Source organism: Silene latifolia, chromosome 1, assembly GCF_048544455.1.
Source record: "Silene latifolia isolate original U9 population chromosome 1, ASM4854445v1, whole genome shotgun sequence".
Taxonomy (NCBI): Eukaryota; Viridiplantae; Streptophyta; class Magnoliopsida; order Caryophyllales; family Caryophyllaceae; genus Silene; species Silene latifolia.
In genome coordinates, this window is record NC_133526.1 from 162,087,633 (window position 1) to 162,101,176 (window position 13,544).

Genomic DNA, 13,544 nt, shown 5'->3' on the forward strand with positions numbered 1-13,544 from the left:
GGTGGGTGGTGGGGGGATGGAGGTTCAGGGTGGTGGTCGGTAGTAGGGCCGGTGGGGGTGGGTGGGAGAGGAAAATGAAGGGAATTTTTTTTAATTTTTCAGATTTTGAATTTTTTTGGTTTTTGAGAAATGAGAGGTTTTTGAGAGATAAATGAGTGAAATTGTGTTGATGAGAGATAAGTAAGTGTAAAAATAAATTATATATAGTGAATTAGTTTTTAATTAGGAGGATTAGTAAGGGTAGAGTGAGAAAGTGTTAAATTGGCTAATTAATCACCTTTTTTCCCTTTTAATCTCAACCACCCATCTCCCTCATCCAATGGCCCTAAAGAGGACTTATGGACTCAAATGTAAGACATGGACTCACTTGATCTTATTACTATATATATATATATATATATATATATATATATATATATATATATATATATATATATATATATATATATATATATATATATATATATATATATAGCAATACGATTATTGTAAGCAAGAGACAAGCAATATCAAGCTTAAAGATGAGAAGCGGTTTTCATTGACTAGCACCTTTCATAGAGACAAATTTGATATTTTGGTTCTGGTAGCAGGATACATTGATTGTGTAGAATAGCAATACATTTTTTAAACAACTAAAGACGTATCATAAAATAAAAACGAGACTCCAAGATTCGACACGCATGAAGTAGTCTTGCAGTACTAAATGAAACAAAAAAATAAAAATGAAAATACATGAGTACAAATAAGAAATCTAAGGGCTAAAAAAAAAGGATCGCGCGCAAATTTTCGAGGATTGTGTAGCTAAATGTGCGGCTCATATATATATATATATATATATATATATATATATATATATATATATATATATATATATATATATATATATATATATATATATATATATATATATATATATGCTCGTGATCCTGAGAACCACTAACATAATGAGAACCGTGAGAACCCTTACGAAATCATCAAATCTTGTTCCGAAAGTTTTGATGGATCATTTACCCTTATTTTAGTTTATTGAAACACATTTTTAGTATAGCTAATCACAATTTATTGATTTTATGAACAAAATATAAACTTAATATACAAAAAAAATAGGTATACTAAAATGGCTAAAGATGCACGAAAATGAATACTACGCACATGAAAATTGTTACATGCGTGAAAATGATTACTAGGTGCATGAAAATATCAGGCTCTAGGTGCACGAAAACGAGTTCTAGGTGCATGCAAATTGTTAGATACATAAAAATGAGTAGTAGGTGCATGAAAATTAATAAAATATTTCTCGTCTCCATTTCTGTCAATAATATATTTTTTTTGGATCAAGAAATATGTTATCTAGGCATAAAATTCTATGCCGAATCCAAATTTGTCATTAGCTTTTACAAAAAATCCATAAGGTGGAGTTCTCACGGTTCTCACAATGTAGGTGATTCTCACCGGATCCCAAATCTATGTATATATATATATATATATATATATATATATATATATATATATATATATATATATATATATATATATATATATATATATATTTAAGATCCGTGAGAACGAACACTCGGTGAGAACGACCTACAATTATTGAATTAAAAAAAAAAAATTCAACGACTTTCTAGCACACAATCCAATTAGCTTTTACGTATAACCCACTATTCTGTCCAAATTCCTTTCTCTGTCCTCTCATTTTTTTCGCACACTTCAATCTCCCTACCCAATTTTCTCCCAATTTAATCGCAACATACAATTCATCTTTTTTGTCAAAATTCAAGTTAATCGAATGATGACAACGACGAACGGCGCTCACTCAACCACAATTTGTTTAGCTTAGTTTTCGTAATCAAATCTCTCTCAGTTTTGTAAGTAGTTGTTATTCAATTATCAATCCCATTTGAAATCGCCATTGCTAACCATTAATGTCAGCCACACATTAACATTATCATCATCTTCTTAATTACCGGATGGCGGATGCTACCGCCGACGAGTTCCAACATCAGAGCACCACCACGACCTACACAGCCTATTATTTGTAGTCGACCATCGACTAAGCAGATTTGGTCGGCTGTTGGTCACTTAGATCTATTAGATTCATCACTGTAACACTGTTGGAGCTAAACGAAATCAGTGTATGTGGTTTATATATTGATGTATCTGAGAGCAATTTTGATGTACCTAATAAATAATTTTGTGTATCTAGGTTAAGATACATTAAAATAGTGTTTATATACATCAAAGTTTAATCTAGATACATTAAAATAGATGGAAAACTAATGAAGTGATGGTGGTAAGATCTTTAGATGTTGATTTTTGTCCGAGTATTATTGTTGGTCTTTAGACGTTGATTGTGTCCGGCAAAGGAAAGGACAGTGAGAGTAAAAATATACAAATGGAAATGAGTCGGACCTCAATTGACGCCGGCAGTGACTCCATTGACGTCCTCCGAGTTGCTATTATTGTTGGTTTGACGCGATTTCAGGCCAGAGAAAGATTTGGAGATTTAAAATGGGGCGACGATGGCTGTTTAGTTTCTCGACGGCGAAAGTGCGGTGAGATGATTGTCAGCGGTTGGAGGTGTTCGTCAGAAATATGTGGTGGTGGTGGTGCGGTGGTAGTAGGCATGGTGTTGAATTGTTGATTTGATTTATTGGTAATAGAGTGATATATTTGAGATTCGCGGTTACAACTTACACGTGATGTTTTAGTTAAGTCTGTCAGTTTAGCTCGTTTTCACCGTTCTCACCGAATGCTCGTTCTCACCGGATCCTACCTACCTATATATATATATATATATATATATATATATATATATATATATATATATATATATATATATATATATATATATATATTCACGAGTATATATAAAAAAAGTGAACATATAAGATTTTACATCACGAGTAATAAACTTGTATGAGATTGATTTAATTCTCAACTCCATTTGATCCTAATTTATATAGATGTTCGGCTCTAATTTAAGCAGTGTCTTATTTTTTATTATTCTTAAATCTACGATTTACAGATAGGTATGTCAACTAATACTGAGTGTTATTTTGTCGTGTTGCAGTGTAGAAGTAATGTTCGGTCTGAACGCTCTTTACGGGAAGAAAGTCATAAATAGCTTAGCAATGGGACCTTGGGACTCTAGTAATGCCAAGTCTCTTATAAAATATTCTTTCAATAAAGGTTACAATAACTTGATTGGATGGGAGCTTGGTAAGAACGAACCCTCCATCTTATTCGTTATCCATAAATATATGAACAGTGATGATTCGAGTTGATTCAATTCAAATTATCTAAAATCTTATCTAATAAAACTAGTACATGTTTTGGTGAAGAAAAATAGAATCATGACGACTAGGGATATAGATTACATACCTGAATTTTATAAATTGATATCATAAATTCATTTATAACGACCTGGCCAAAATCCAACGAGACTGGAACCATCAATACTAACCCAATTGACATTTTGGCGTAAGTAATAATATTATTGTGTTCTTATACGTGATTAGGAAATGAATTAAGTGGAGCTGGAGTAGGAGCAACTATTCTAGCTGATCAATATGCAAAAGATGTGGCTTCCCTCCAAAACGTCCTAGAGGAGATTTATAAAGGTTCAAACAAAAACCCCATTGTAGCAGCTCCTGGAGGGTTCTTCAACGCACCTGCTTGGTTTTCTGAATTTATCAATAAAACTGCTAAAACCCTTCCCGTTATTACCCATCATGTTTATAATCTTGGCCCTGGTAGGTTACTAATTTTATAATATTTTTTATTTTTGACTGAAATAAAGTGTTACTCCCTCCATTCTCTTCAATCGTTTGCCTTTTTATTCATAATACGGGTAGTTTATCCAAAGAAAAATAGATGATTGAGATGGATTGGTGGAGCATAAATAATATCGTCTTTAAATATGTTATTAGAGGGTTTAATTAGTATGCGCTTGGTAAAAATATAGCTATTAGATTTACACTAGGGCGGATTTAAGGGGATGGTCACTCCCTAATAAATCCAGAAATAAATTGTTACTCTTATCAGGTAAAGGCAAAAAATTTAAAGTGGTCTAGTTGGTTTGATACTAAGAACTTTAACCAAGAATACCGAGTTTCATTCTTACAGTTTCAATATTTTGTTAAATATACTTTTTTATGAGTTTGAGCCTTAACCCATACATTTACTCTTAATCTAAGTTAAAAATAAAATGTTAGGAAGATTTGAACTTTTGACCTTAAGGAAATAATCATCTTAAAAACCAAAATAGAACTTTTTTTAGTATGAAAAGAAATTCTTGAAGACTAATCATTTTTCAATTTCTTTTTACTCTATACAACATTGTTTAATGAGGCAAATTCCAAGTTGTTAAAATGTTTTCAAGATGGTATTGAAGTAAAAAAATGCCCCCGGCTCCCCAATATCAAAATCGTGCATTTGCTACTAGATTCATAAAAAAATGGTTATGTTGTTACATGAGATGTAGTCTAAGTTATGGTAAAAATAAGATAGATTTCAAAAATCCTGCTTTTGTAATATATTGAACAATTGAGTATCATCACACTCATAAAAAATATTAAATGAGTCAAAATAAGAGGGCTCTATTACATAATAATACATAATAATAATTTATTATTATTCTAATTTCTATTTGTAACTTGAAATGAATTTTTTTTCATATAATACATGGCTTATGTAAGCTAAAAATAATTGGTAAAAAGGATCTTTTGTCCGCAACAATATAGGTGAAGATGAGCACCTAATGGAGAGGGCACTTGATCCAACATTCTTGGATACCTTAAACCCAGTATTCAGAGACTTGCAAAATATGTTGAAGAGTGCAGGGAGTATAACTGTGGCATGGGTTGGTGAAGCAGGTGGTGCTTGGCATGGCGGGCGTCATCTCGTCACTGATTCATTTGTTTCCGGATTTTGGTAAGGGAATTGTTATAATCCTTGGTTACGTAGTAGTCATGTTGGTACTATCACGACAATTTATTCATAACTTAATTTTATATTATCAAAAAGGAAGATTACAAAAAATGAAGATGGTTAGTTAGTATAGAAAGTCCTAGATCAGTGATGACATCAAGATTCAAAGTAATAAAATGACAGTAAAATATATCAAAAATTTAATTTAGATATTCATATTTTTATCTAATACAGGGCAAGCCAACTTATACCCATGCCATGCCACTATTTTCGAGACTTAATTGTCGTTCTCTTGGATTAGTAAAGAAGGCGGTGGAATATTAATACTAATAGTAGATTTGCTACGGAAAACAAACAGGTACTTGGATCAACTAGGAATGGCAGCTTCTTATAACACCAAAACCTTTTGTAGACAGGCTTTGATAGGAGGGCATTATGGTCTACTAAACACCACTACTTTTGTGCCCAATCCTGATTATTACAGGTAACATATGCTTATGCAACATTTACCTTGGACAATTTTGCTTGTATGTTGTGATTATACTTCAAGATATATAAGAGTATTGCATAATCGTGTTAATTTTGATTGACCTTACGTGTATTTTTTTCTGAGCGTTTTAAATTTTATGACTTACATAATAATTTTTTGATGTAATATAAGTATTAAAACTAGTTTTGGAATCCGTTAATTTCACCTGGCCGTTGTGGGTTTGATGCTTGTGTTTAAGTTCCACATAATATTTTTTGTTCATCGTAGTAATTTATCTCTAAAGTTGAAATGTATATATTATCAAATTTTGCATTTCCTTTATTTGATAAATACAATATTTAATTAGTTGCTTGTATGAGATTTATTTGTGTTTTATTTACTTGCTCATACAAGTCTAGTAGTTTTTCAATCAGTTTGCCAATTACCTTTTTAGCGTCCTTGCCCAAAACCACCAATATTACATAGGCTATTCCGTTTGTTTTTTTTTTGGATGAAAGGAACATGCATTAAAAATAACAAAGTTTAGAGTACATCACGAGGGCGGGTCGGGGGATAACGGCTCAGAGGCCAAAACAGAGTCACTAGTACAAAGTTCAACAACAAAAGGAGGGGCAAGAGCCCACTCAAAACAACCTAAAAGAGAACTAATATCATGGACGGAGTGATGTGCAATAGCATCCGCCACACGGTTAGCAGTCCCCTTCTCAAAAATCAGCTTCAAATGGGGAGAGTCCTGCAAGACGGCCCTACACTCAAGGATGATGTTAGTATAAGGACCACAAGGGGCAGTAGACTGCAAGATAGAGTTAACGGCATCCAGACAATCAGACGCAATCAAAACATTGTTCACAAGGACACTAGAACGTAAAAGCCCATCGCGGATAGCAAGCACTTCACACAGGAAAGGGTCGCTCCCAGGGAAGCGGAGTGACCACCCTAAAACCCAAGACCCAGAACAGTCTCTAATGACACACCCCAAACTGGCTAAACAAGAAGAGGGAGAAAGGGCCGCATCAACGTTGGCTTTAAGCCAACCCTGCGGCGGAGGGGCCCAGCTAATAGAAAAGCTAAAGGCATCAAGGGGAGTGGTACCGGTGCACGGGGCAGCGGGGGTGCGGTCATTGGCTCTAGTCCAGGTAAAGGCTTGGGAGAAAATAGAGGCGCAGAAAGAAGGAGAGGGGCAAAGGTTAGAAGAGGAGAAGATTAGGTCGCAGCGCCTCAGCCAAAGGCGCCAGATGGCAAAAGTGAAGAGGGTGTTCCAGCTAGGGGAAGAGGAATTACAGTTATCAAAGATCCAGGAGTGAAGGTCAGGGGAGAAGAAAGAATTTGGGACTTTAAGTGAGGCCCAAAAATCAGAGGCGAAACTGCAGTCACGGAGGACGTGAAGAGAAGCCTCAGGGAGGGAGGGATTGTGACAGAGAGAGCAAGAAGGACAAGAGATGATGTTTCTAGCAAAGAGGGAAGCCTTGTGCGGTAATTTGTTCCACCACACGAGCCAAAGGAAAACTTTGATCCTTGGTTGGGTATGAAGGTCCCACAGCCAGGACAAGTCCGGGGAAAGAGGGGTGCTGGGTGGCAAGGGGGTGATTGGAGGTCCAGAGAGGTGATGGTAGGTGTCCCCCCACAGAGAACTTGCCTTTGGGGGCAAGGGAGGTGGAGATGATGTCACCTCGAGGGGAGGAAGGGATAGGGATTGAGAAAATGATATGGGTAATATGGTCGGGGAGCTCAAAGTCGAGGGAGTCAAAAGACCAAGTTCCATTTGTGATAATGGTGCAAAGTCTCGCAGTAGAGGAAGTAAAACTAAGAGGGCCAGTGATGACAGCCCAGAGAGGCCCCAGACTGGTCCAAGGATCATCCCACAACCGGATAGTGGAGCCATCTCCTATAGACCAGGTGAGATTATTCTTGAGGAAGCCCCACCCAATTCCCACATTTTTCCAAATATGGGAGCCATAGGAGAAAGAACGGGGACGGGGGGTAAGGTATTTACTGTGTAAGGCTTTGGCAGCAAGGGAGGATTTGTCAAGGAGGATTTTCCAGCTCAGTTTAGTGGAAAGGGAATCATTGTGCAGCTTGGCGGCCTTAATAACCAGTCCACCCAAGGAGAGGGAAAGGGTAACAAGATCCCAATTGGCAAGGTGGAGTTTCCTAGAAGACTGGCTAGACCAAAGAAAGCTCCTGGTAATTTTATCAATGTCGCGGAGAATGGAGGAGGGGAGGCGAATGCACTGCATAGTGTGGCTGAGAATGGCATTGAGGGTGGATTTGATGAGACAGATTCTCCCAGCTTTGGATAAAAAGCGGGATTTCCAGTTGGCAAGTTTGGTTTGGATGTTGTCGAGGATGAAGTGGAGATTAGCTCTTTTAGGTTTTTTACCGTGAAGAGGATAGCCAAGGTAGGTTCCAAGGTTGTTAGCTTTTTTGATGCCTAAGGCATCCTCAAAGAGGTGGACATCAGAGGGGGAGGTGTGCCTGGAGAAAATGATTTTGCTTTTGAGGCAGTTAATTTTTTGGCCTGAGGCGGAGCAGAAGGACAGAATGGTGTCTTGGAGGGCACAGAGATTCTTCTCAGAAGCTCTTCCGAAGACGAGGATGTCATCAGCAAAGAGAAGATGGGAGAAAGCGGCTCCCCATTTCCCGAGGGGGTAAGGGGTCCAATCGTTGTCATGACAAGACTGATGTATGAGACGGGAGAGGGCCTCCATACAAATAATGAAAATGTAGGGAGAGAGGGGGTCGCCTTGTCGGATACCCCTGGAGGGAAGGAAATTGTCAAGAGCGGTACCATTAAGGTTAACCTGAGCGGAAGCCGTGGTGATACAGCTCATGATAAGGGAGATAGTGTCAGGGTCGATGTTGACCTCAAGAAGGCAGGTTCTAATAAAGTCCCACTCAAGTCTGTCGAAGGCCTTTTCAAGGTCAAGCTTAAGGACAAACCAACCCAGGTTACTCTTGGAGAAGTGCATGGAGTGGAGAATCTCCGAGGCAATGATGAAGTTGGTATCAATCCCTCGACCAGGGACAGAGCTTCCTTGGTTAGGGGAGATGAGGTTGTGCATGTGAGGCTTAAGACGGCTAACAATAATTTTTGTTATCATCTTGTAAGTGGTGTTGTAAAGGCTAATGGGTCGGAAGTTTGGGATTTTTTGAGGGGAGGGGATCTTAGGGATAAGGGAGATAATGGTTTGGTTCATGGAGGAAGGAACAATTTTTGTTGAGAAAATATTTTTAATAAAGGGGATGAAGTCAGGTTTTATGATGTCCCAACATCTTTTGAAAAAACCCGCGTGGTATCCGTCGGGTCCGGGGGCTTTGTTAGAGCCGAGAGAAAACAGAGCAGACCTAATTTCCTCATCAAAGGGAATCATGAAGATAGTGACATAGGTGGTCCCAGAACTAAGGGAACTAGAGGAAGGGGGAAGGAGAGTGAAATCTTTCTCAGTGGTAAAGAGATTGACAAAATAGTGAATAATATGACTATTGAGAGCGTCATGACCAGAGATGATGGAACCCACATCATTAGTCATGGAAAGGATACGGTTGAAGCATCTACGAAGGGTGACAGATTTCTGGAAAAAGGAAGTGTTACGATCCCCATCAGTAAGCCAGCTAATGTGGGACCTATCTCTCCAGTAGTGATGTTCAAAGTCTAGGACACAGTTGAGGTCATGGGTGAGAGAGTCATTAAGGTCAATGAGGAACCTAGAAGAGGGGTGGTTACAAAGGTCTTTCTGGATCCCAAGGATGCGGGAGGAAAGTTCCTTTTTCATTTTTGGAAGACTACCAAAGGTAGCGGCAGTCCAGTCAGTAAGGGTGAGGCCAAGGTTAGTGAGTTTAGTAGGGGGGCAGCCGGGCAGGGAGGGCCAGGTCAAAGAAACAAGGGGGAGGAAGGAGGGATCATGGTTCCAGAATCCCTCGAATTTGAAGGGTTTAATCACGGGATGGGGGGGGAGGGAAGTTTTAAGGATGATAGGGCAATGGTCCGAGAAGAGACGAGTCAAGTGAAGGTTATGGGAATTGGGGTACTGGTCAAGCCACAACTGGTTCACCCAAACCCGGTCAAGTCTTTACAAAATGGGGTTAATACGCCTTTTGTTGGTCCATGTGAACTTGGGTCCAGAGAACCCGATGTCTATGAGGTCGCAAGAGTCAAGAGCATTTTTGTACAAGTCAGTTCTGTTCAGTTTTATTCCACGGCCTCCAAGCTTGTCGGAGGGGCAAGTGACTTCATTGAAGTCTCCTAAGCAAACCCAAGGGAGGTTATGAGTGTCAGACATGTTCACGAGCTCGGTCCAAAGTGTTCGACGAATACGGAATTTTGTACTAACATAGATAGCAGAAAGGAGAAAATTAAAGGAAGTAAGGGGTACCTGAACCACCACATTAATGAGTTGATTGTGTTTGTTGAGAAGAGTAACTGTTGCCTTTCCCGAGTTCCACAAAATGATTATCCCGCCAGTGAAGCCCACCGGATCCAGAACCTCAAACGAGTCGAAAGGAAGCTTGCGCACAATGGTCAGAGAGTTTGGGGAGGTAACCCGGGTTTCAGAGAGGATGACAATGGTGGGGTTATGAGCATTGATAAGGTAGGCAAGGTGGGTGCGGAAAAAGGGCCTCGCAATACCCCGACAGTTCCAGAATAATATATTCATATTTGGAGGGACAGAGAACAGGTCACTTAGCTCTGTTTGAGCTCTCGAGCTGGCCTCTGCCACTGCCACGTCCACGTCTAACCCGTGGCCTGGAAGTGAGGGATTGGGGTTGTTTCTCAGCTCGCACAATGTTAAAAGAAGTTTCCTGTGCACTGTGTTTGGCATCCTGTCCCAGCTGCACCATAAGTCCAGAGCTTTCAGGCGGTTGGCGATTTAAAGTTCACTCGCATTCGCGAAGCTCGCTACCCAGAGGTCCTTGGATGTCGAATTCAATAGATAAATTTTTCTCAATCGAGGCAAGGTGGGAATAGAATCCATCAGAAATTGCAGTTTCGGTGGGACAACCAGGGACGGGTGAAGGTGATGATGGTGATTGAGAAACCACATCAAGAAGCAAGTTAGAACCGGGGGCAGATTGGGTAAGTCTGAGAGGTCGGGTAGATGGGCCGGGTGGAGGCAACCCGAGAGCATCCGGGTGTTTATGAGACAAATGTTTTTGCAAGAGGGTGGCGGGTTGTACGGGTTTGCAAGGATGGACCTGAGGTTGGGTACGGTTACTTGACGCGAGACGAGGCGACGTTCGTAGGTGAAGGTGGTCTCGTTGATAGGTATCTCTGGATGGGTGAGGGGTGGGGGTTGGAAGAAGTCCTCTGGACTCGCTTCCGGGTGGAAGAGGAGAAGGGTGGTATTTTTTCGTGGTGGTAGTGTGGGTTGGAACAGGGGTGAGGGTGGAATGTAGGTTGTTGGGACAAGGAAGGGGAGTGGTGCCGGTAGGATAAACGGGTTCGGGTCGTCTTGTGCCTGGTGTTTTTGGTTCGACATTTTTTGGAGGGTTGAAGGATGAGGAATTTGAATTAAGGAGAGAGGGGGAGAAAAAGGGTAGAGGGGGGGGTTAAGTAAAGGTTGGTTAAGGATAGAGGAGAGGGAGGGGAAATCAAAAAATTGATTAAAGTTAAAGTTGAAGAGGGAAAAGGGGGAAGTGCCTACTAAATTTGTAACAATAAAGCTTTGCATAAAATAAGGTATTAATGTATATTTCTTAGCACTGCTAACATTTTCGTTACTCGTGGATTCCAACAGTCACAATATTAATTAGATACAAATCAACAATTCTTTTAGTAATAAAGAGTTAAAATGACTTGTATTATGTGTTAACCCCTTTAAACCTAAATTTACTTAATACGACACTTTTATTTTTCTCTAACCTTTTGTGTATTATATGTTAACCCCTGTAGGTTTACAGTAGGTCACATGCAGTACCACAACAGTCACACTTATAAAACACTCTCAGTTTAGTTTCTAAAATATGTAACTCGATAAACTTAATGACAAATGTAGATAAATATGTTTATGAGGTCCTTTTCAAAGGTGTCAAGTATTATCATATAAAATATGTTGGGTACAATTTGTTATAACACTAAAAATGTGCAAACTACAATTTATTCTACATAAACACATAAATATTCCCCAAAATAAAATAAAATGTGTGCAATTCACAATAATGCATCACTTATATATAGAATCATTTATATTTTTTTTTAATGATGATATAGACTAATAAACGTGGACTGCTTGCTTCTTGTAGTTCTTTACTTTGGCATCGTTTGATGGGAAAAAGGGTGTTACAAACAAAAGTATATGGACCACCAAAAATTCGCGCCTACACTCTTTGCTCGAGGCAGTCTGTAAGAATTTTCATCACTAATTATTTTATAGGTTTCAAATGACAAAATTTTTACGATATGTGTTATGATGTATAAGCTTCACCTTTTAATGACTACAAAAAAGTCGCTCACTTACCACTTTACCTCAACAAACATAGAGTGAAACTATCTTAAAAATACACTTCTTTTAAAGATCCACATACCTTAGATCATTATAATTTTACCGCGTTTCAGAATAAATCATAAGTGGCGAGATCAACAAATTTTACTGGAAAAACAATTAGCATCTGCAAGAATAAAGCTGTTAATACTAAGACAACCAACTAATATTGGCCACTAACCATATTATATAACTAAATGCAGGGAGGAATTACATTGCTTATACTCAACATAGAGGACAAGGCCTACGAAATAAGTGTTTCGACACAAGACGGTTCAATCACGAGTTCTTCAAAACAAGGTATTAAGAGAGAAGAGTATCATTTAACATCTCCAAATGGAGATTATCAAAGCCAAACAATACTTTTAAATGGACAAGTTTTATCACTAACTTCTTCGAATGACATCCCTCAACTGGAACCTCAAAGAGTTGATTCTGGAAAACCTATAGAAGTTGCTCCTTACTCCTATGTGTTTGTGCAATTTTTAGGCATTTTCGCACTTGCTTGTAAGGTATAAAAATAGATAGATGTAGAAGTGAGTTTGGAAATTCTGATGATTCTAGATTTCATATATTTGTATGAAATAATCATTGATTCATCAAAGAAAATTTACAAGGGTTCATTACAGGGACAAAGTTAGATCTAATTTTAGAAGCGCTGAAATTTTATCATGTTTCTAAGAGTAAAATTTTATACATCTTTTCTAAGAGGTATTGTCTCACTATTTGGATTTCTTTGTTGAATATCCTCCTATCTAATTTCTCGAAGTTTGTCTTTTTTAGAAAAATTAGTTATTGTTCGAGTTGTCCCATTATAATTTATAATGTACAGACAAAAAAAATTACATAATAATATCTAATATCATAATAGAAAAGTATATTGGTTTTTTTAGAAAAATATATAAAATAATGACATCTAAGTCATAACCATGATGACAACTGAAAAAATAATCAGTTAAGTTGTTATGTTCCATAAAATTCATACTAAAATAAATAGTAATCATGCCAATATGAAAGTTCATCATTGCAAATAAAGAGTACTTAGGGAAAATAAGATAATTCGTTTAACTAGGAGAAATAAACAAAAAGATTAAAGAAATAGGAATACTATATTTATGGTGAAAAACTGAGAAATCAATTAATTAGAGATAAATAAAGTGAAATAGACCAATGTAAACAATTCCATGAACTGACAATTGATAATTTTTTTTTTGATGACGAGGAGGTTGAATTCCACTCGGGCCCATGCATTTTCGCACTACTATATGGACCATGTAAGCCACCCCTTTCGGGGCTATAGTGGCCAAGTGATCATCGTCCCAGCTGGTAATCGAACCCGGGACCTCTCAACTCATGCATTTCTCCAAGCTTCAAAGTTTAACCCGGCTACCACTGGACTAACACCACTTGAGATTGAGATAGGTAAAACTTAAAAGATTAGGTAATGAATAATAGGAATATTTAATTACCATATTTCCTCCTTTTTTTCCTTTTTCTCTTCCACATAAAAGTATAAACCCCACACGTATGCTCTAAGCAATCTCTCTTCAGATTTATCACTAATAATTTGTTTAATTCAAACCACACCACCACCCTCATCGTCATCATATATATTCATACAAAAACACTAGCGATCTCAT

At 38.0% G+C, this 13,544-nt stretch overlaps 1 protein-coding gene across 2 annotated transcripts in view; it reads left to right on the forward strand.

The window, feature by feature from the left end:
- LOC141607867 (heparanase-like protein 3) overlaps nucleotides 1-12,530 on the forward strand; it is a 34,199-nt gene extending 21,669 nt beyond the window's left edge. The window contains exons 4-9 of one of the 2 annotated variants that reach the window (XR_012526958.1): nucleotides 3,077-3,225; nucleotides 3,525-3,758; nucleotides 4,749-4,938; nucleotides 5,170-5,419; nucleotides 11,666-11,765; nucleotides 12,108-12,530. Coding sequence is in view for 1 of the 2 variants with exons in the window: in XM_074427235.1 (XP_074283336.1) it covers nucleotides 3,077-3,225; nucleotides 3,525-3,758; nucleotides 4,749-4,938; nucleotides 5,294-5,419; nucleotides 11,666-11,765; nucleotides 12,108-12,422 (1,114 nt within the window). In the remaining variant the exon portion in view is untranslated. The remainder of the gene's footprint in view (nucleotides 1-3,076; nucleotides 3,226-3,524; nucleotides 3,759-4,748; nucleotides 4,939-5,169; nucleotides 5,420-11,665; nucleotides 11,766-12,107) is intronic. The other variant, XM_074427235.1, reaches the window with a different exon arrangement.
- Nucleotides 12,531-13,544: the final 1,014 nt, after the last annotated feature.